Consider the following 22,832-nt stretch of genomic DNA (forward strand, 5'->3'; position numbering starts at 1 on the left):
ATGCATCCATTCTTTGGAAAGCTTCTTTAATTTTCCAAAATAAGGCATATAGCAAGAAGAAACAATCTAGGGGCACCTGGGTGGGTCAGTCAGTTGAGTGTTCGACTCTTGGTTTCAGCTCAGGTCATGATCTCAGGGTTGTGGGATGAAGCCCAGGAGAGGGCTCACACTCAGCAGGGAGTCTGCTTGAGATTCTCTCTCTCCCTCTGCTCCTCCCTGCCCTTCAAAATAAATAAATAAATCTTTTAAAAAAGAAGAGGAAGAAATAGGATCTAAAAACAGTAGATTCAACAGAAAAGAGAACCAGAGGAAACTCTCTGAATGACTGTGAAGAAATGTTCCAGGTTAACAGCTTTGCAGCAGAACCAGAGAACAACCTATACAGACCTGGTCAGGAAGACAGAGTCACCAGGGAGGCAGGGAGGTGAACAGGGAAAAAATAATAAAGGAAGAGAGGGAGGAAGGAAGGACGGATAGAATGAAAGACAGACACAGGGGAGTATGAACGGAAAAAGGAAGAACAAGAGAAGAAAGGAAGAAAAAGGAAGGATGGAGAAAGACTAAGAGGAAGAGAGAGGGAAAGAAAGAGAGAAAAAGAAAGAAAGAAAGAAAGAAAGAAAGAAAGAAAGAAAGAAAGAAAGAAAGAAAGAAAGAGAAAGGGAGAGAGGGTTAGAGGCAGGGAGGTAACAGAATACATGATATGTTTAAACATAATGAGAGGAAGCATGCCATGTAAGATTTTGTAGATGAATTGTGATGGGTGCAGAGAAAGCCAAGATGGAGAGAAAGCAAGAACAAGGGATAAAGAAGTAGAGGAAATGAATGAATAAAAGAATAAATGATAAAAATATTAAAAATAAATCTAAAATAAATAAATAAAAGAATAAATGAATGATGAATCTCAAGAAAGCAAAACATATACAAGAATGAAAACATAATCATAGTTCAGTACATGGTTTGACAGTGAACAAAAACAAATAGTTCCTAAGCCTGAATTTAACTAAAAATGGTGATATAATTATACTGATCAGAAGAAAAATACTGTAAATGCTTGAAGGGATGAGACAGTGCTTATAAAATAGCTTCAAAAATGCAATTACTGTGATGGAAAAAAGGAAGATGAGCAACTGTTCCAGAGTGAAGAAGACCCAAGAGACATAATAGCTAAATATAACATGAGATCTTGAATTAGATTCCATATTAAAGGAAGAGAACCTTCATTTATTCTCTCTACACAATGTTATTGGGACAAATAGAGAAATCTGAAAGGGTCTGTGGATTATAATGTAGTATTGTGTCAATATTAGTTTCCTGATTTGGATAGGTATACTGTGATTAGATAGGAGGGTGTCTCTGTTTTTGAAAAATATATGCAGACCTAATTAGGGGTAATACAACATCACGTCTCCAATTTACTCAACTTACACAGAGAGTGAAAGCAAAAGTTGTGAAATGGCAGTCATTGGGAAATCGAGGTTCAAAGTATTGCAACTTTTCTCCCAGTTTGAAGTTAGTTCAAAATAAAAAAAGTATATTTACAGTTTTTAAAAGTCAAATAATTCTACAAATTCTATAAAGCTTAAAATAAAACAAATTAAAATTAAAAAGCAGCTTCCTCTGTTCCAGAATTGCTATTTCCAGTTCATGCTCCTCAGAAGCAAATACAGAACTCTATTAACTCTTTTTGTTCCTTGTTACATTTCTTATTTCAAAACAACATATGCATTGCTTTTTTTTTTTTTCCAATTTGACATTATCTGTAGGTTTCTTACTAAGGAGAATAAAGAATATTTATTTACTTAGTCAATTAATTATGTAAGTATAGACTCACAGATTCCTATGTTATTCAGTGGGTTGTAATCCATTAATATTATAATTTATTTTGATGTTATAAGTGTCCAAAACCTACCTAGTGGAACCCCCCTTAATCCTGGCACCTGTGTGTTTTTGATATGTCTTAATTATTCCTTGAGCACTTTATATAACAACTTGACATAAGAAGATGTTTCAGGTTTATATTTTCCCTGACCCAGCTATGGAATCAGACATCTCTCCAAGGAGTTCTGGTTCCTTTTGGAGGAAATTGGAATTTGGCAACCAAGATGTGAATGACAAGAAATATATGTATAATACACACACACACACACACACCCATGCACACACTCATCTATATATATATATATATATATACATATATATATATATATATATATTAAATACCATGAGTTCAGACCAATACCTCCAATTACACTTTGACACCATCTGACCTTTCCCACCTTACCTCTTCCCATATTTGTAACTCTTTTCTCCAGCAGATAGAAGCCTGGCTCCCACTATCCTAAAGATATTTACAAATATGGTCAATCCTCCTACACATATCAATCTCCCAACCAGGCCAGCTGTCTCCTCAGTCCCGACCACATAAGCAACGGCAGTCTTATCTCTTTCACAACCACACTGGATCCCTCCCCAGCCCCAATCCCTCTGGCTACTTCCTTGGACACACTGGTTATTTCCTCAGGCATCTTCAATAGTTTGTTTTTAAAAAAGGGAAGAGAAAGGCTGCATGTTATTTTTTTTAGTAAAAGTTTTTAAATGAATCAAAAGGATAATATGCAGTAAAATTTTAAATACAAGTAATGTGTTATTCATATGCACAGATAAAACAGTTTCAATATGACATTTATTTTTTCAGTAGTAATGACTTATTCCCAATTCTATACTTTCTTTTAGATATCACTTTTTTCCTTCAAAATTAAGAATACAGGTGTCAGAATCAAAACTTTTGTCTGTTTGAACAGACTAAATTTAACCAACACACTTAGAAATGAATTCTGCAACAAAGTCCATCATAACTTAGCACCCGAGTTAGTCAACACTAAATGAAAAAAAAAATCATTACAAAGGAGGCCCAAAACTGGGTCCCAGTCCTTTCTCTCCCACTCACTAAGCAGATAACTTGAACAATTAATTCAGCCTTTGGAGGTTAAAATGAGGATTTGGAGTTGAAAATCTGCAAAATCTCTCCCACGTGAAAGGCTAAAACAGTACAACTTCTAAATGTATTAATATAGAAAAATGTAGCAAAAACCATATATTTTAAGAAAAGGAACACTTTTGTGGTACTAAGAATTAAAAAAGATTGAAATCCTAATATGGACTTATTTTTTCCCCCAAAACAAATCAACTTAAAATCCTTTTGAAGAAGCATCAGTAATATCTGGAGTACTGTTCTCAAGGTTCTTCCCACACAAAAAGTTAGTTATGTGAACTATAATATAGCATTTGGGTAACTCCTCAATGCAGTAATACAGGAGATACTCAACACCAGTTGAAGAGAAGAACAACAATGGTTGTTTAAATTAAGAAGGTTCAGGTTATTGTGATTACAAAATGATCTGGGAAAGGAAAAATACTTAGGCATGATTTAGACCAAGGGACCGAAGACAGTAACAGTTGTATTAATGAAACACAAAAACAGAAACAATAAATGTCTTGCAATAAAAGTTTAGCAAAGTAAATTATGGTATATGCCTGTTAATAGGCTACAATAAATTATATCCATATGATAGAATATAGTAAAGTGATTAAAAGTAACATTCTAGGAGTAACTTAGAATATAGTATATTGGAAAAATGGTTACAGTATGTTATTAAAAGAAAACAACAGGATATAAAATTTGTGTACGATTAGATTCTTATGTGTATATGTGTGTGAGAGATAAAGTAGGAAAGGAAAAGTGAGAGAGAAAGGACACAAACTTATAAGCTATACCAAAAAAGTTAATAAAAGCTATTCCAGGTATTGGGATTGCTGAGGAGTTTAATATTTTCTGTGAGTTCCTACACGTCCAAATATTCTAAAGTAAACATACGTTGAGAAAGATATTAAAATTGTTAGTGTCAACACTGTGTATAATATGTTCAAAGGCAGTAAGAATGACTGCAATAGGGACGCGTGGGTGGCTTAGCGGGTGAGAGTCTACCTTTGGCTCAGGGCATGATTTGGGGACCCAGGGGTCGAATCCCGAGTCCTTCCCCCCAAACAGGCTCCCAGCAGGGAGCTTCTCCCTCTGTCGATGTCTCTGCCTCTCTCTGTGTCTCATGAATAAATAAAATCTTAAAAAAAAAAAAAAGAACTACTGTAATAAGTTGAAACAGGTGTCTAGGGCCAATCGGACAAAAGACCTTGGATTACATTTTTTTTTTCTTAACTCATCAAAGTTGCATAATTAAATGGGAAATTTAAAAATGTCTGGAATCACATGAAAATTGGAGAGTCAAAGTAAATTACAGAAGGCTAACACAATGGAACACTAAGGAATCATTTAAAAACGTAATTTAGAGGTTCCAAATAAATATGCAATCAGAATGTACAAAAATATCTCTCTGTATAGTATATATATATTGTGTATAGCATAACCACTTCACCACATAAAGTATCTATTTTTGCAATCCAAAGAGGATTTTCACTCTTCAGAAAAAAAGGCGAAAAGCAAAAATAGCGTTCAGCAACTGTTCCACAGCAAGCCCTTAGAAAAGCGGGGTGCACCCCAAGCAGTAAGAGTGGCGCCACCAGGCTCCTTCCCCCGGAACTACACTCAGCCTCGTGGCATCCAACTTTATGACTTAACTGTGCCTGTGAGCATCTGTGCCTCATCTGGATTTATTTTGTGCATCCATTAGCAAAATGTTTCCTAAGGTATCAGAAAAGCCTAAGAGAGATTGTGTTTTGGGTCTGGAAATGCTCAAAAAAAAATTTCCCATATAGATTAATGGTAATTGGTTCTTTGTTTTATGCCATTTCAGCTTACAAAAGGTTTCATAGGAATGCTCTATTTTTAGATGGGTGGGGGGAACCTGTAGTAGTAGCCTTTTAAGATGACAAATTTTTATGTGACAGGCAAACGTCCTTTAAATTTCCCTGACACTGCATACCACCGTGTGCTTTGGTATTCTTTGTAGTCACCCTCTTAACTCACCACAACCCACTTCTTATACCTACTACATAATTTAGCATTCTATTTCTTCTGCTTAAAATGCATCCTTTTGTAGAGTGGGAAAGATCTGCATGAATTTACAAAGACTCACAATTCCAATGAGTAGTGTGGTGTCAAAAATATGCTTCAATATCGAGCAAAGGAAGAAAATTACAGGCTGAAATTTAGCAACATCCAAGATTTCAGTAGAAGGATTTAAATTACTATGAATCACTCAAAAACATTCTTAAAACCTCAATAAAAGTGACTATCCAAAGAGTTTTATATTCACTTCAAAAAAAAAGGAAAAGAAAATATAATGACAATGCTTAAAAGATTTACACTTGGACATGAATAAGAGAAGAAAGTAAGTGTTTGAGAAGATTCAAAGAAGCAATTAACCAAAAAAGCCCTCCATTTAACCTTTTGTGGTGGATGCTTTTCAGGAGAAATGGATCATTAAAATTTGTTCTTTCCAAACAAAGGTTTCACCTCCACAATAATGTGTGCTTCTTTCTCCTGTTAGTTCTCTCTTTTCTGTCTCCCACCCCCATCCCCAAACCTTATTTATACATTCATTCATTCTTAGCATTTGGATAGATGCCCATCATCCTATGATCTTTTAGACAATGAAAGTACACCATTTCATTTTCTTTCTTCAAGAGATTAAAGCAGAAGTGAAATTGTGTTGTAAATCTCTACTTCTTAAATAACACTGAATGCCTTTCTTACAGCCAGCACAGTGAAGACACACAGGCACACACACACCAAAAATCTTGGGATGGTTTCAAGCCCAGATGTGAACATACATGTATAATAGTGAAGCCAAATTATTACTGAAAGTAGTTGCCTTCTACTCTTATTCCAACCAACAAACCCATCATAAGAAAAAACAGTTAAATGATTTTACAGAAATAAACGGACATTACAATTATATCGCCATGATATTGATATTTATTGACACAATCACTTACAAATTAAGTGTAAGTTTTCCTTGTTGTTACATTTGGTTTAGTAGAAGCATTTGTTGGTATGAGTTAAATTGTGTCCTTCCAAAATTCCTATGTTTGAAGAGACCTAATACCCCATACCTCAGAATGTGACCTTATTTGGAGATAGGGTCTTTAAAGAGGTTATTAAGTCAACATGTGACCACTGGGGTGGGTCCTTATGCAATATGACCAATGTCTTTATAAAAAGAACAAATTTGGAAACAGAGACATGTGTAGTGGGAATATGGTTAGGAAACATAAGAAGACACCAAGGTTGAGAGGCCTGGGAACAGACTCCTTCCTCACTGTTTTCAGAAGAAACCAATCCCACTGACACCTTCACTTCAGACTTCTAGCTTCCAGAACTGTGAAAAAAGTAAGTCTCTTGTTTCACAAACCTAGTCTATTGGACTTTGTTACGGAAGCCCTGGCAAACTGACAGCATTTCTACTGTAGAGTTGTACACAATAAAAATTTAAGAAGGAAGCAAAGGTACAAAGGAAGTAAGGACTTAATGATTACTGTATTTCATCCTGGCTCCATTCGTTCATTCTCTTACAGGTTAACAATCAACTCCAGTAATTTCTGAGAAATGTTTTTGCCTCCCTCCTTGAATGCTTTTAGATGGTTCCAAAGTTCCACTACTGAAATAAATAAAATACATCCCTGAAATTTAAAACAATGGTCTGCCAATACTTGAGTACTCAGGAAATAAACACCAAAAGAAACAGGTTAAAAAGTGAGATATGACCTTTCTAAGAAATGTCCTTCCTGAATATCTCCCACTAAAAGGCTACTTGGAAACATCTCATAAATATAACATGAATTACTCTGATAATACTAAATCGGATCCACCATCTGTGCACAAACAGCTATTTTCTTTTTTTTACAAGTAGAGGGGGAAAAAAATCAATGTGAGAAGTGTGATAAATCAGAATAGTGGCATGAAAAGGCCATGCAAACAAAATTTGCTGATGCGCAAGAAACACGCACACCAAGAGACATCTGGTAAAAAAGCAACTTAAAGTGGAAGGAGTTTGAGAAACTGTGTTATGAGGGACACTCATCCTGATGGGCCTATATTTAGACTTACCAGCTGTGTTTTGGTTTACAGCTCCTTCCAATCTGCCTGCTTATAATAATAATACAAAAATCAGAAAGGCCTTCTGTGGAACACTGCTGAAAATGTGATTGGGGGAAAAGCCAGCCTGTGTCATGTTCTATAAAGGGGCATACAACACTCTAATCTTGTTTGACATAATTTCCAGGGCTATGTAGTATATATCCCCTTGTATGCATATACCATAATTTATTTATCCATTTTTCTGTTTCTAGCATTTCTATTTTCTAACAGTGCCGCCTTGAATGTACTTGGACTTCCTCGGGTTTTGTGCACTACAAAGCTATATACTAACCACAGTAATTTTTCACATCATTCTATTTAATGTAACATTCCCTTCTGTCCACCTCCTCCAAAATGTAGTACGCTAAAAGAAAAAGTCTCTGTAGCCAGGCAGAGAGGTAATATCTCACCTTGGATCAGAGAGGATAAAAAACGAGGAATAAATGTGATGTACACATCAGCTACTTGAAGGCTTTATATGAATTATTTTATGTAAACCTTACCACAACCCTGTTGAGTATATCCTAATTCTCCCCCAACCTTTTCTTTAACCAGATAGCAATATTTAAGATTTTTTTATTTTACAATGGTGAGAAAGCGATACACATTCAGTAAAAATCAAACTTTGATTTTGAATTTTGATCTTTTCTTGGGCTAGCGATATGCACATGGTACAACACTCTCTGGTGATGCTGGATAGCAAGCAGTGTTTGGTTAGCCATGAGACCATGAGGATAAATCCAATACACTTACCACCACACTGCACCCACACAATCAATCGGTTTTTCACTTTCAGGGACAGTATTCAGGACAAATTCAGTATCTCAGGTGAATGAAATATTCACCACTTTATTATAAAGTGGCCTTTGTGTTAGATGACCTTGGTCAACTGTAGGCTGATGTAAATATTCTGAGCATGTTTAAGGTAGGCTAGGCCAGCTATGATGTTTGGTAGATTAGGTGTATTAAGTGCATTTCAACTCCCAATATTTTCATTTTACGATGCTTTTGCCAAGATAAAACCTCATCATAAGTGAAGATCTGTATATTTTTGTATGTATGAAAATATTCTATAACAAGAATCATTTAAAAAGTTATAGAAGGTGTGTTCAAACAGGATAAGGATACATTGTTGATTATTGAAAACTGTACAGTAATGTTCTTTTAAACTTTTCTAATAAAACTTAGAAATAAAAATAAAGTCTGATTGAGGTAGGCAAAATTAAGTAAGTTCTGGATTTTTACCATTCGTATTCTTTTAAGGGCTTTTTAAAAAATATTCAGACACACATACACAAATTAATATTCTTATTCACCTCAGTAAACATCACTGCATATGTAAGCTAGGACAAGTAAATAATAAGTAAAATGTTAAGGCTGAAAAACAGGCGAGGCTCCCACACGAAGTGTGTCCTCCAAACCACTGGTACGGTTATAGGTGTGCCTCACCAATATGTCATGTTACTGCATGCCAAAGATATTTAAAGCCCTTAATGCTAAATCCACAAATGACATAGGTCTATTAAACTTGCCTCAAAATAAATTTGGGGTACACCGATTAAACACAATATCAGCTAACAACCTCTTATAGATTCAGTGATGACTAAGTAGAAGCAGACCAAGCCAGGAAAAAAAAAAATTGCTCTAACCAGAACTCCTGATAAAGTTGAAAATACATTCTATGGGCAGACAACACTGCAGACCTAACTCAGGAATGTAATAAATAAAATATAAATTTAAAAAATTTAAAAAACCCGGTTCCTAAGGAGCCCAGCCAATTGACTGTACACTCAATAGGCATGACTAAAATGCATTCTGGCACATAGTAAACTACTCCCCTAAACCAAAGCTCCATCTTTCCAAGAAACTACAAAGATAGTTGAGTTGCCTCGGAAAAGGTTGAGTTGCCTTGATATCCAGCCACGCCAACAACCTTAAAAGCATTCCGAAGAGACTTAATATATGCTTATAATATATCAAGAAAACTAGTAGACAGTTAAAACAACTGTACCAAGAGTATTCTTATCGCCTAGTACTTTCAAATAACATGACAAATACTATGTATCATGAATCATTCAACGGGGAAGCTATATACATACATCGGAACACTGGGGATGTTGAGGGTTGGATTCCAGACAACCATAATAAAGGGAATATTGCAATAAAGTCAGTCAAATGAATTTTTTTGTTTCCCAGTGCATATAAAAGTTATGTTTACACTAAACTGTAGTCTATTGATTGTGCAATAGCATTATGTCTAGAAGACGTATGGTATATACCTTAATTTCAAAACACTTTTGCTAAAAACTGCTAACCATCATCAGAGCTTACAGTGAAATGTAATCTTGTTGCTAGTGGAGGGGCTTGCCTCGATGCTGATGGCTGTTGACTAACCAGGGCGGTGGGTGCTGAAGGCTGGGGTGGCTACAGCAATTTCTTAAAATTAGATGACAATGAAGTATGCTGCATCAATTGAACAATTTCTCTGTAGCATGTGATACTGTTTGTTAACTTTTACCCACAGCAGAACTTCTTTCATAATTGGAGTCAGTCCTCTCAAGCCCTGCTGCTGCTTTACCAACTAAACTAAATGTATGTAGTATTCTAAATCCTCAGTTGTCAGTTCAACAATTTTCACAGCATCTTCACCAGGAGTAGATTTCATCTCAGGAAACGACTGTCTTTACTCCATAAGAAGCAACTCCTCATCCCTGAAAGTTTGATCATGAGATTGCAGCCATACAGTCACATGTTCAGGCTCGACTTATGCTTCTAGTTCTCTATCTCCACCACATCTGCAGTTACAGCCTCCAATGAAGTCCTGAACCCCTCCAGGTCATCCATGAGGGCTGGAATAAACTTGTTCCAAATTCCTGTTCCCATTGATATTTTGACCCTTTCACATGAAAACAATGTTCTTAATGGCACTCAGAATGGTGAGTCCTTCCCAGCAGGTTTTTAATTTACTTTGCCCTCAGATCCATCAGAGATCTTACCATGGCAGCTACTGCCTTATGAAGTGTATTTCCTAACTAATAAGACTTACGGAGTTGAACTCACTCCTTGATTCATGGGCTGCAGAATGGATGTTGTATTAACAGGCATGAGATGGGATCAACACCAATCTCATCGTCCATCTTCTTCAGAGTTTTTGGGTGACCAGGTGCATTGTCAATGAGCAGCAATATTTTGAAAAGAATCACTTTTCTGAGCAGGAGGTCTCAATGTTGGGCATAAAATATTTGGTAAGCCATGTTGCAAACAGATGTGCTGTCATCCAGGCTTTGTTGTCCCACTTATAGAGGCAGAGTAGATTTGTAATTCTTAGGGGCTCTAGGACTTTCAGAACGGTAGATGAGCAGTGGCTTCAACTTAAAGTCACCAGCTGCATTAGCCCCTAACAACAGAATCAGCCAGTCTTTTGAAGTTCCAAAGCCAGGCATTGACTTCTCTCTAGCTATGAAAGCTGTAAATGGCATCTTCTTCTAATAGAAAGTTGTTTCTTCTATGTTGAAAACATTTGGTTTAGTTTAGCCACCTTCAGTAATTATCTTTCTAGATTTTCTGGACACCTTGCTGTAGCTTCTTCATCAGCACTTGCTGCTTCACCTTGCACTTTTATATTATGGAGATGGTTTCTTTCCTTAAACCTCACTAACCTCTGCTAGGTTCACACTTTCCTCCAGCAGCTTCTTCACCTCTCTCAGCCTTCACAGAATTGAAGAGTTAGGGCCTGGCTCTGGCTTAAGCTTTTAGTTAAGGGAGTATTGTGGCTGATTTGATCTTCTATCCAGACCACTAAAATTTTTTCCAGATCAGTAATAACACTGCTTCATTTTTCTTTTCTTTTTTTTTTCTTTTTTTTTTTTTTTTACCATTCATCTGTTCACTGGAGTAGCACTTTTAACTTCCTTTATGACTTTTCCTTTGCATTTACAACTTGGCTGTTCAGTGCAAGAGGCATGCATAGCTTTTGGAATATCTTGATTTTCAACATGCTTCCTCCTTAAGCTTAATCATTTCTATTTTTCATTTATCTTTAAGATTTTATTCATTTATTCATGAGAGACAAAGAGAGGGAGGCAGAGACATAGGCAGAGAGAGAAGCAGGCTTTCCGCAGGGAGCCCAATAGGGGACTCAATCCCCAGACCCCAGATAATGCCCTGAGCCAAAGGCAGATCTTTAACCATTGAGCCACCCAGACATCCCTCTAGTTTTTCAGTTAAAGTGAGAGATGTGTGCCTCTTCCTTTCACTTGAACACTTAGAGGCTACTGTAGGGTTACTAATTGGCCTAATTTCAATATTATTGTGTCTCAGGAAATAGGAAGGCGAGGAGAGAGGAAGAGCAACAGGGGAATGACCAGTCAATGGTGTAGCCAAAACACACACAATATTTGTGTATTAAGTTCCCTGTCTCATATGGGTGCTGTTCATGGTATCCCAAAACAAATACAATAATAACATCAAAGATCACTGATCACGAGTCAATAAAAAACATAATAGTTTAAAAGTTTGAAATATTGCAAGAATTTCCAAAATGTGACATAGAGACGCAAAGAGGGAAAATGCTGCCAAGAGACTTGACACGGGTTGCCACAAATCTTCAATGGGTAAAAAATGCAGTATTTGCAAAGCCCGCAATAAAGGAAAGAACAATAAAATGAGTAAGCCTATAATATAGCATTTAAGAGACAATACCAAAATTCTGGTAGCACTCTAAATAGTAACTAAAAAGAATATACGGGAACAAATATATGTTTGTGAGTCTCTGAAGATCTCATTACAAATGCAAAATAGAGGCTTCTACAACTTAAAAACATTAAGCTTCTGTACCATAAGAGCAAACACTGAAATTTTCTAAGGGACAGGGACTGTGTGCCTTAGCACCATATGCTTACATTACTTCATTTAATCCTCTCAACAACACGATGGAAGTAAATGCAGTTATCATCATCTGCAGTTTACAGATAAACTGGTGGATAGGGATAATAATAATTCTTCCCAAATCACTTATCTCACCCGGCAGAGTCAAGATTCAATCACCACTACCATTACCACCAGCCATGTGCACACACAAAACGCACCCAGTGTAGCAGCTTTACTTCATTTTACAAATGTTCACTGAATGTCAACCACGTGTCAGGCACTGGGTTGGGGTTACAACAGGAGTCAAGACTGGGATGTTTCCTGAGCTCTTATGAAGCGTATACTTTGGTTAAATGGGAGGGTGGGAGATAATAAACAAGTAAAACATAGAGAAAAAAATTAAAAATTCCAGATTTGAGTAAGTATTGATAAAAAAAGGTTATACTTTTTTAAAAAAAAAAAGTGGGGTGTGTTGCTGGGTTAAGGGGGGAAGGCAGGGAGAAAGAGGAATGCTTCTGATAGTTATCAGGGAGGGTGTCTTTCAGGAGGTCATACTGAAAAGGAGCCAGTCATGAAAAACACTGAGGGATAAGGATTCCAGTCTGGAGAACCAATGAAGCCTGTGACAGGAAAGGACTCAGAATGGCAGAGGACCAGAAAGGTAGCAAATGGCTGGCACAAAAGCTTTCATGAAGGTATAAACAACAAAACTCATTTTACTATTTACTGTGTCAGAATTGTAAGTATTCACATTTTCTTCTTATAGGTCTTTAAAAAAAAGGGGAGGGGATAACCCTATGATAAATGGCTGTTCCACCTAGAAATACAAAAGTGAGACATTTGTTGCACACAGGCTTTTAAGGATCTGTATGGCCTCACTCAGACTATCATGAGCATCAGCCAAATGGAGATTATTAATCGTGACTAATGCTTTTCTATTTTTCTCAATTATGCTCCTTACGTAGAATTTTTTTTTTTATACTTAACACCCTATAGAAAAGAACTGCTTTTCCTTATTCAGAAAGGTCCAATATGCCATTTGCCTCTAACTTTGCCGCAAGACCACTGTGGGAGACAGTATGATTGTTCCCAGTGGCCCTCTGTCATCCTATGAAAGGGTTTTATCTCCTGGTCAACTGCCAGCTAATTTTTAGTGTCCCGTTATAGAAGGAAAATAGTTTCCCACCACAATGGATTTGATCAGTGACTTACTTTGGATAATGGCATGTGTCTGGGCAGATTTGGGATCCATTCCCTATTTCTACCAGTGCTCATATTCCTTTCCCTCTGCTAGAGGAATGAAATGTCCCAGTTAGGGGTTTCTCCTTTGGTCTTGATCTCAAAATGAAGAAGACATGTGAAACAGACTCAAAACTTGAAACAGACTCATAGTTCAGTTACAGTTGACAGGTTCATGAAAAAGAAATAAGCTCTATTGTAGGTAAGCCACTGAGATCTTGTTGCTCTTACTACAGCATAATTAGTGAAAGCTGATGAAAATATTATTCAATGTTCAATTAGATTAAATATAAAAATGTATTTATAGGGATCCCTGGGTGGCACAGCGGTTTGGCGCCTGCCTTTGGCCCAGGGCGCGATCCTGGAGACCCGGGATCGAATCCCACGTCGGGCTCCCGGTGCATGGAGCCTGCTTCTCTCTCTGCCTATGTCTCTGCCTCTCTCTCTCTCTCTCTCTCTCTCTCTCTCTCTGTGTGTGTGACTATCATAAATAAATAAAAAAAATTTAAAATAATGTATTTATATACGTATGTATGTATAAACACACACAACTTTTTCAGAATTAGTACAAAGGAACAAATCAGGATGGGTTTTTTTTTTCCCCCTCAATTTTGAAGATTCTCAAACAAAGAGTTTGTCATTTGCTTTTGGTCACACATAATAAGACTCTCATTTTAATATTAAACAGAATTTCTACTCCTAACATTTCATTTCAAATGATTAAACTCTGTTTTTCATTTTAAAATAAAAACTTTATTTCTTGTACCAAAAAATTAAAGCCATGACTAAAAAATAATAAAATTACAAGAAAAATTAACCTAAAAATATTATGTTAAATGAAATAAACCAGACACAAAAGACCACATATTGTCTGATTCCATTTATATGGGATTTCCTGAAAAGGCCAACCTAGAGACAGAAAATAGTAGATTAGTGTTTCTCTATGGCTGGGAGTGAAAACAGAGGTTAACTGTAAATGATGTGATGGATTTTGGGGGGTGGGGATATAAAAATGTCCTAAAACTGATTTACAGTGATGGCTGTACAACTCAGTAAATTTAATAATAAAAAAAAAAGCACCTCTGGGTGAAGTTTATACTATTTAAGTTATACCTCAGTGAAGTTACTTTAAAAACAATCAAAAAGAGTCTGTCATACCAAAGCATTCTCAAAATAAAAAACATATATGTATACATATAATTATTTCAGTTTTAATTTTAAATCTACTGGTTTATCCCTCTGTTCTGTTTTTTCTTAATTGCATTTTACTAAGTTTTTATGTCAGTATTTGCTAATAAATTTGATTTCCTGACTCTATCCTTTTTTATTAATGCTATAGGTGACCACACTGTAATCCAGCATGATTGATATAAAGCAGGGTCACAGTTAATAAAGTATTTCATCTAAAACAGAGAAAATCTTTCAAGCATATAACTTTTCACTTGTTTATTGAAAAAGCTTTAACATAGATTTCTAAAGTGAGTAACTATGAAAGTTTACTTTAACTTTTATATCCTAGTAGGAAAGTATGGGATACAAATAACAAGAATAAAATACATTTTGAACACTACAACCACATAGCTATTTCATCTGTGTTTCTTTTTGATCACACTAGCCATTTGTAAAACTGTAGCAGGTTATCAGTTAAAGCGTTATACTAGAGCATCCTACCCGAACCTCAAGAATGCAGAAATAAAATTGCACCTTTAAAACGAAGTAACATACATTTTTTGGGGAATATTATGTTCAAATCTGGAGCCTTTTGACATTATTTTCCCCAAATACTTTTGATAATATTCCCTACTGTCATGAATCAACAAATAAATACTGTTGCCAGCATAAAAACCTTTCCTAAAGGTTACCATGGATTTTTTTTCTTTTGGCTATCCAATACTCTTTCCAAATATAAGATTGATTATAGTTTCTGCTAGTGCTTATCCCTTTCTGTACCTGCCATCTCCAGCCTTCAAATCTACTGTGAGTACCTAATATGGACCATTTCCTTCCTTCCCTGCCATAATAAGTTTTCATTGCTTGCAACGAAGCCTCTTGAGATAGGTGCTATTAGCTTTAAAAATTTTATTTTTCCTAGTAAAAGAAGGTTTCTAAATGATTCCTTTGGAGTTGTTGGGTTGTTTTGTTTTGTTTTGCTTTGCTTTGTGTTTATTTCCTCTCATACAATTCAAAAAGGAGATTTTGTCCAGGTTCAACATTCAGCATAGCTCTGTGTCATCCAGCAAGAACATTTATTCACTATTTATTAAGACCAATTTGCTTTAATCCTATTTAGTTTAGTATCCTGATAGGAAGGACCAACACAATACAAACTGAATTTACTGAAAACAGATCATTAACAAATTACTGTAATAACTGGGTCTCTCCACAGGAAAAAAAGTAATAGGCCATATCATTCATTAACATATTTATCCCATAAATGTCTGAAGTTCCTACTCCACTACCATCAAGAAGTTTAATATATTAAAGACAGAAAAGCAATCAAGGTTTTACAGATGAGAAATAAATATCTATTCATAAGGTAATGTAGTAAGTATTACAAGATTTGAAACGGTATTATGGGAAGCGCAGAGTGGAAAAATTAATTCTAGCTGGAGAATGAAGCAGCTCTTCAGTAACAGATACCTTTACATGAGGCCATAAGAAGCAGAAAGGAGTCTGCTGTGTCAACCCAACAATAACTACACAGAGGTAGAAAAATACGAAGCAAGCTCATGTAGTGGCAAGTGAACCAACCTAGATCAGTGCTTCTAGATCAGTACTTCTTCAAATTGTAAGGTGCAAACAAATCAAGGTGGACTCCTGGTATCATACATATTGATTCATTTGGCCTTGAAAGTGGGTTCTGAGACTACATTGCTAATGAGCTCCCGATGCAACAGATTCAGGGACTCTGAGTAAAAGTAGTTAAGGCCGGAGATGACAGGGTGGTGAGGCAGGAGAGCCAGCACGCAGCCCCATCAAGAGTCCTGAATGGCAAAATGTGACAATAGGATCAGAACTGTGTGTACTGCAAACATCAGTGTGCTTGTGAATATACGGGATGGACTAGAGGCAGAAGAGAAGATGACTAGGGCTTTATGAGGCTATTTTAACAGTTCTCAGAAGTTAACAACTCTGATTTGTAGCAGTGGAAACAGAAAGAAGTCACAGATTCTGGAGATACCAAGAAAATTAAACTGATGGGGGCTTCTTAGATATGTTGGACACATGGAGAGTGTCCATTCATTCAGTGTCCAGTCTCTATTCATCATAGAGAGTAACACTCAGTATTTGATCCCGGCTATCTAAGAAACTGTCACATCATTAGCAGAGAATTAAATACAAACCGTAACCAATGTTGCAAGAGAAATATAAAAACTAGAGAAATGGCCATGGGTAATTTGATTTGGGAATTAAGTCGAAGAGATGAGTAGGACCATCTAATGAAGACTCTTCACTGCTCTTGTAGTTAAATTCAGTGTAAGCTAAAATTCCACTTGTCCCAGCCTCTTAACTGCGGAAAGGGACAGTCCAACTGTCACACCCTCTTCTCCTCTGGGACAGTTAGTCATCCAGCTTGTGCGGGAACATTTTTAGTGACAGAATTCATGACCATGCTGAGTAATCCTTTTCATTCTGGAACCTTCAATTAGAAAACTCTTCCATAAATTGACCCAAAACTTGTCTCCTCAGATTTCTGGCCTAGCAGTTCTAGCTTCGCTCCTCAAAACTACAAACATCTAATCAACCTAGATTATAATAACTCTTCATAAGGAACTAAACCCAAGTCTTTTCCAAGCTAACCTACTTTTTGCTTTTGCACAGCCTTTCTTATCAGGCCACGGTTGCCCAGACATATCATCAGTGAAACCCCCTTGTTTATTCTCCTTCACTATGGCAAATGTGTGGCAAGACTGTGGCTGGGGCAGCCCTCTGCACTACTCATGCTAGTGGAAAACAGTGTAGATGGATCCAAGCCCTCTTTCTGCTAAGCCCAGACAAGATTGCAGGCTCAGTCTCAATACAGCATTCCAAAGAATCAATAACAGGATACTGGCATCTGCAGTTGAGATAATATCCCTTTGATGTTTTCTGATATAGACATCGATTCCCCCTTTAAAATACAGAGGATGAGGGGCACCTATGTGGTGCAGTCAGTTGGGCATCTGTCTCTTGGTTTTGGCTCAGGTCATGGTCTCAAGGGTCATGGGATCGAGCCCTTCATCGGACTCTGTGTTTTCTCTCTCTCTGCCCTTCCCACTCTAGTGGGCATGCACTCGAGCTCTCTCTCTCTCTCTCTAAAATAAATAAATCTTAAAAATAAAATATAGGGGATGGAATGAAACTTTGGAAGTGGCATGAACAATTCAGATTACAGTATAATTAATAGTCCATGTGACCTTGAAAATATGGTGTTTGTTTAGATTCAGTATCATGTCATTTGCGTATATTGACCTTTCAGTCACTGCAAACCACTAGGAATGTTTGTACATAGAAAGGTCCCATACAAGGTCTCCCCAAACTTACTTTGAAATTTCCTTATTTACTTAAATTCTATTGTTGACTCATAAGGAGAACTTGAGGATTTTTTTATCTTCTTCCTACTTCATGCACCAGTCTTCCTCCTCTGGGATGAATATAAGAGTACTTAACATATAAGAAGGCTATGTTGGTAGATGGTGGAACCTCTAGTGGTAGGAACCTCCTAGATCAGCCCTACTTTCCTTTGCTTAATGGGTCCCTCTTTTTTTACCCATCAAAATGGTAAGACCCACTGAGGCAGGATCAGGATACAGACAGGGAAGGAGAGCATGTGACCTAACTGCTGTAATTCCACATTCTAGATTTTAAGTGAGTTGGAAGGTTGAGTGTATACATACAAATATTTGCATACATTCCTAGATGCTTGTGCACTATATACACACAAATAATATATCTATACACATCCATGCATACACACTACACACATGTATGCAACTATGTGTGTGCATATATTGTGTACAATGCATGTGTGTATTTTGCGTATTTCAGTGCAGATCACCAAGGGAACTACTTATTCATTCAAGGATATTTCTTGAGTAACCATAAGTCAAGCTCATAATAAAGATCTGGTTAGACTCCTACTGCTCAAACTGATACAGCCACTAGCCACAGGCGGCTACTTATATATAAATGTAAATTAATTAAATATAATTAAAAGGTCAGTTCCTCAGGTGTACTAGCCACATTTCACATGCTCAAAAGCCACTTGTCGCTAGGGCTGCCCCATTAGGCAGATACAGAACATGTCCATTATTGCACTTGTTTTTGGACAACAGAATCCTATGGTGCCTGTGTATAGCTGATCAATCAATGGGCAAGAGCTGGGATTGACAGAGATCCAATCTACTTAGGAGCTGGATGTCTCAACAACTATATCCTATTATTCTTTCGAAAATAACTTTTTTCACAAAAATGAGTGATTCTTTCAAAAGCATTGTTCAAATAAGCATGCTCATTGTTATATTTCTGATTTACCACAAAACTATTTTCTATCATTGTTATAAAAAGTAGATCACTTCTTTCTTTTCAAAGTGTTTATAAACAAAACGCTAAATAGCTGTATAGCTTTGATAGCTTTGCTGGAGATTGAAATGAAGCCTACCTATACCTTCTAGAACTTCCTTTTTACCCATTATATTAAAAAAAAGATTTTTTTTTAATTTTGGTGTACCATTACCTACAATCCCTGTTCCCTCAAATGTGAATAGTAGTGATGAAGATAATTATATCTGTAAATTCCCTGTTTATTCTAGATGATACAGATCTCATTTTATGGTCCTAAATACCATTTTAAAAGACCAATAATAAGATCTATCATTTACCGAGTACCAGATAAGTACACCTCTGTTCTTCACTGCGACCCAGTTACCTTTACTATGTTTGAATTGTTCCCTCTTCTACACATTACAGTATTTAACAAAAATAGGGGTTATTTATTTTAATGTATTAGTTCCAAAAAGCAACTTTTGTAAAAAAAAAAAAAAAAAATAGAGAAACCAGACTCTTCTAAATTTTTGGCAAGCCACGTGTCATTTTGACCCAGTTCTAACACTATTCTTACACTACTGTTATAATTTTTATCCTTTTCTTTTTTCTGTTTTTGAAACATTGGTCATGTTCCCCAACCTTCCAACATCTATATTTACTCTTTAAAGTCAATACCCTCTGCGCTTTCTAGGGTCTCTTGAGATTTAGTTTCATTTTCCTCTCACTGGATTACCTGAAAACTCTGAACAATACTTTGTTTCCCATCCCTCTTGCTTTATATTGCCATTTAGAGTTTCTGTTACATCTTCCACCTAGACTCCAAGACTGACAGCAACAACTGAATGGTGCCTTTCTTTCTTCGAAATACTTAGCCCAGCATCTTACACAAAGCTATTCAACATGTATTTGCCATGCGCTTGGAATGTATTGTGGGAAGAAAGAATTAATAATAAGCCAAAGATTCTACTCTTTACAAAACTTCTGGAGGGGGGTATGATATATACTCACAAATAACCTAAGGGTGTAAGGAACTACAAATGTAAGCTGAATAGTAAAGTAGTGGAGCTCAAATGACTGAAGGGTAACGATAGTATCCTTTAGAAGTAATTGTTGAAAGCATCCCAGGGTAAGCTGGTCAGTGGAAGAGGCCCACAGAGGAGCAGGTTGGAAAGGGAGTGGTGGAGAGACCAGGCCAAAAGGAGAAGAGTTTCTTAAATCTGCTTCTCTGTGGTTAACAGCTGTAAAATTTAACTTACGGAAATATAAGTACGCAGCTAACTTAAAATTTCTCCAAGTATTCTTTTCAGACTTTAAGGAACATGAGATCTTTACCTTAATCTATGTGGCCAGTCTCTAAAAAAGTGGTTCTTAACTTCTAAGTATCCATCATGCGTAGTTACAAAACACCAACAGGTAGCATGTATCCAGGCGTGTGGAGCTGAGGCTTACACCCCTTTAAAGAGACTACAAACTTATAAAATTAGGTAGAAAACCAAATGTTGATTTAGAATGAGAAAAGAAATCTCAACAACTCTTTGGAGCCTTGGAGATCTAGATTCCTTTCTTCTGAGACAGCCTGAGGCAATTTGCCAGAAATGCTAACTTAGAAATGCTTCTGGTTGCAATCCTTCATTCCCTTCCCACCTGGAACATCTACAATTCCCAGTAACTCTCAACATTTCCAGAGGCCTAAGCACAAATTTCATTAGTCTCATCTCAGATCTGCCTCTGACAACAGGGGCTCATTAAAACAAGGATTCTTAAGAGGCACATTCAGAATCTGGGGAAAGAGAAAGCACAGGGCTAGTTTAAAACAATCCTGGATGATCTGACACACCAGGGCCACTCCCCACACTCTCCCTCCCCCATGCTGGAAGTTTCGCAACTCAGAGCCCTACACTAACACGCCAAGGCCAATAGTATCTTAGAAGGCAAAGTAAAGGATGGGCCGGTTGTCCTCGATTGGAACATAGTGTGTTCCATATAAAACGGCCGTGTTAATTCTTTTATAAGCGAACAACAACAACAAAAAAGAATAATAATTCCATTGTTTTACGATTTAAACACATCGAAAGGTCAAATAACTTTCTCAAGAACACAAAACCCTGTGTGGTGGTCTAGGACCCAAGGGCGCCTACCATTTCATTCAGTCCTAAGGGGAGAGAGGAGCTTTAGAGAGTCCTCTTTGGGGTCAGGGGACATACTTGATCACTTTGTAACTTCGGTTCACGCCCCCAGAACACAGCGGGGGTTAGGAAGGGGCTTTACCCGACACCTCAAGGTGACACTTAGTTACAGGCTTCTTATTAATTGATACATTGTTCTCCTCTCGAGTCTTGTACCAGCAGCCACGTTCAGAAGCTGGCTCGACCTCTTCACCGTGCCGGGAAGGTATCTTTCTTTTCTAGAAAAGAGACGGCCCCCTCCAGTGTGCAGGCACCACACGTCTACCACCAAGCCAAGCCGGTTTGGCTGCAAGTGCACGACGCGTTAGGAGGGCCCTGGGGTGCTCGACTGCCCCCGGGGGAGGTGCAGGGGGGGGGGCGGGGGGGGGCAGGAAAACCGAAAGCGCCGCGGTGGGTGGGGAGGCGCCAGCTCCCCGGACTCCCCGTCGGACACGACCCGTGGCCTCGCGACGAGGGGACTCCCGTGCCGCCGCCCGTCCCGGGCCTCGAGCCTCCCCTCGGGGCCTCGCGTGGGTCGCCCCGTCCTAAGCACAGCCCGGAGCACTAGGTCGGGAGGGGCCTCCCTCAGCGCGGCTGAGCTGCCCGGAGTTCCGCGCTCGGGCGGGGGGCACCCCTGGGCCACCGCGTCCCGGGCTCGGGAAGCGTCAGAGAAGACCCAGAAAGGGAAGGGGGGCGCTGGGGCGGGGACCGCAACTTTGCTGCCGCACAAAGCCGCGGCCGCGCCGCTGCAAGGTCAAAGTGCAGGCGGGGGAGGGCGCGGGGCGGCCCGGGGCCCGCCCGGATTGCAGCGGGCTGCCCCGCGGGGCTCGGCGGCCTGGGGGTGACCCCCCGCGCACCCCAGCTCGGAGCCCCCGCGGCGCCGGGAGCGCCCGGGGCCGCGCCGCCGCGCCAACTCCTGGAGTTGACCGGGAACTTTCCCGGGACGCGCCGCCGCCGCCGCCGCCGCCGCCGCCTCACCTTGCTGAACACCTCCAGGTCGTCCTCGTCCTCGTCCAGGTCCAGCACCTCGGCCCGCGGCAGCGCGGGGGGGCCGCTGCGGCCCGGGACGGGGGCGTCGACCCCCGGGCTCGGCGCCGGGGCGCCCCCAGCCGGGAGGCCGCAGGAGCGCGCCCGAGGAGCCCGGCGCTCGCCCTCCATCCCCACAGTGCGCGCCCCGCCGCCGCCGCCGCCGCCAGCCCGGCTCCCCGAGCGCGCCCATTGGCTCCCGCGCAGCCTGCGCCTCCCCGGCCGGCCCCGCTCCAGCCCCTCGCCCGCCGCGCAGACGCGGAACCGCCGGCCGCCGCGGGGCCGCCCCGTCCGCACCTGGCGGGGGGCGCGGGGGCAGGCGGGGGCAGCCGGGGGCGCAGGGGGTGGGGGGGGCGGGGGGCGGGGAGGAAGCGGGAGGGGCGCAGGGGGCGGGGGCGCAGCAGGGCAGCGGGGGGCAGCCGGGGGCGCCGGGGGACAGCCGGGCGCGGGAGGGGCAGCAGGGGGTGCCGGGGGGCAGCAGGGGGCGGGGAGGTGCCGGGAGGGGAGCAGGGGCGCGGTGGGGGGGGGCAGCAGGGGGCCCGGAGGGGCGCGGGGGGGGGCAGCAGGGGGCCCGGAGGGGCGCGGGGGGGCAGCAGGGGGCCCGGAGGGGCGCGGGGGGGTGGGCAGCAGGGGGCCCGGAGGGGCGCGGGGGGGGGGCAGCAGGGGGCCCGGAGGGGCGCGGGGGGTGGGCAGCAGGGGGCCCGGAGGGGCGCGGGGGGTGGGCAGCAGGGGGCCCGGAGGGGCGCGGGGGGGGGGGCAGCAGGGGGCCCGGAGGGGCGCGGGGGGGGGCAGCAGGGGGCCCGGAGGGGCGCGGGGGGGTGGGCAGCAGGGGGCCCGGAGGGGCGCGGGGGGGTGGGCAGCAGGGGGCCCGGAGGGGCGCGGGGGGTGGGCAGCAGGGGGCCCGGAGGGGCGCG

The 22,832-nt window shown here is 40.3% G+C and overlaps 1 protein-coding gene across 5 annotated transcripts in view; it reads right to left on the reverse strand.

The window, feature by feature from the left end:
* The window catches only part of SNX7 (sorting nexin 7), a 152,848-nt gene extending 130,781 nt beyond the window's left edge, over positions 1-22,067 (reverse strand). The window contains exon 1 of one of the 5 annotated variants that reach the window (XM_072754534.1): positions 21,871-22,063. In XM_072754534.1, the coding sequence (XP_072610635.1) occupies positions 21,871-22,050 (180 nt within the window). In that variant the 5' untranslated portion in view covers positions 22,051-22,063. Of the gene's footprint in view, positions 1-20,059; positions 20,159-21,870 lie in introns of those variants that run through there. The other 4 variants (XM_072754536.1, XM_072754532.1, XM_072754537.1 and 1 more) reach the window with 4 other exon arrangements.
* Positions 22,068-22,832: the final 765 nt, after the last annotated feature.

Source organism: Vulpes vulpes, chromosome 3 (genome assembly GCF_048418805.1).
Source record: "Vulpes vulpes isolate BD-2025 chromosome 3, VulVul3, whole genome shotgun sequence".
Taxonomy (NCBI): Eukaryota; Metazoa; Chordata; class Mammalia; order Carnivora; family Canidae; genus Vulpes; species Vulpes vulpes.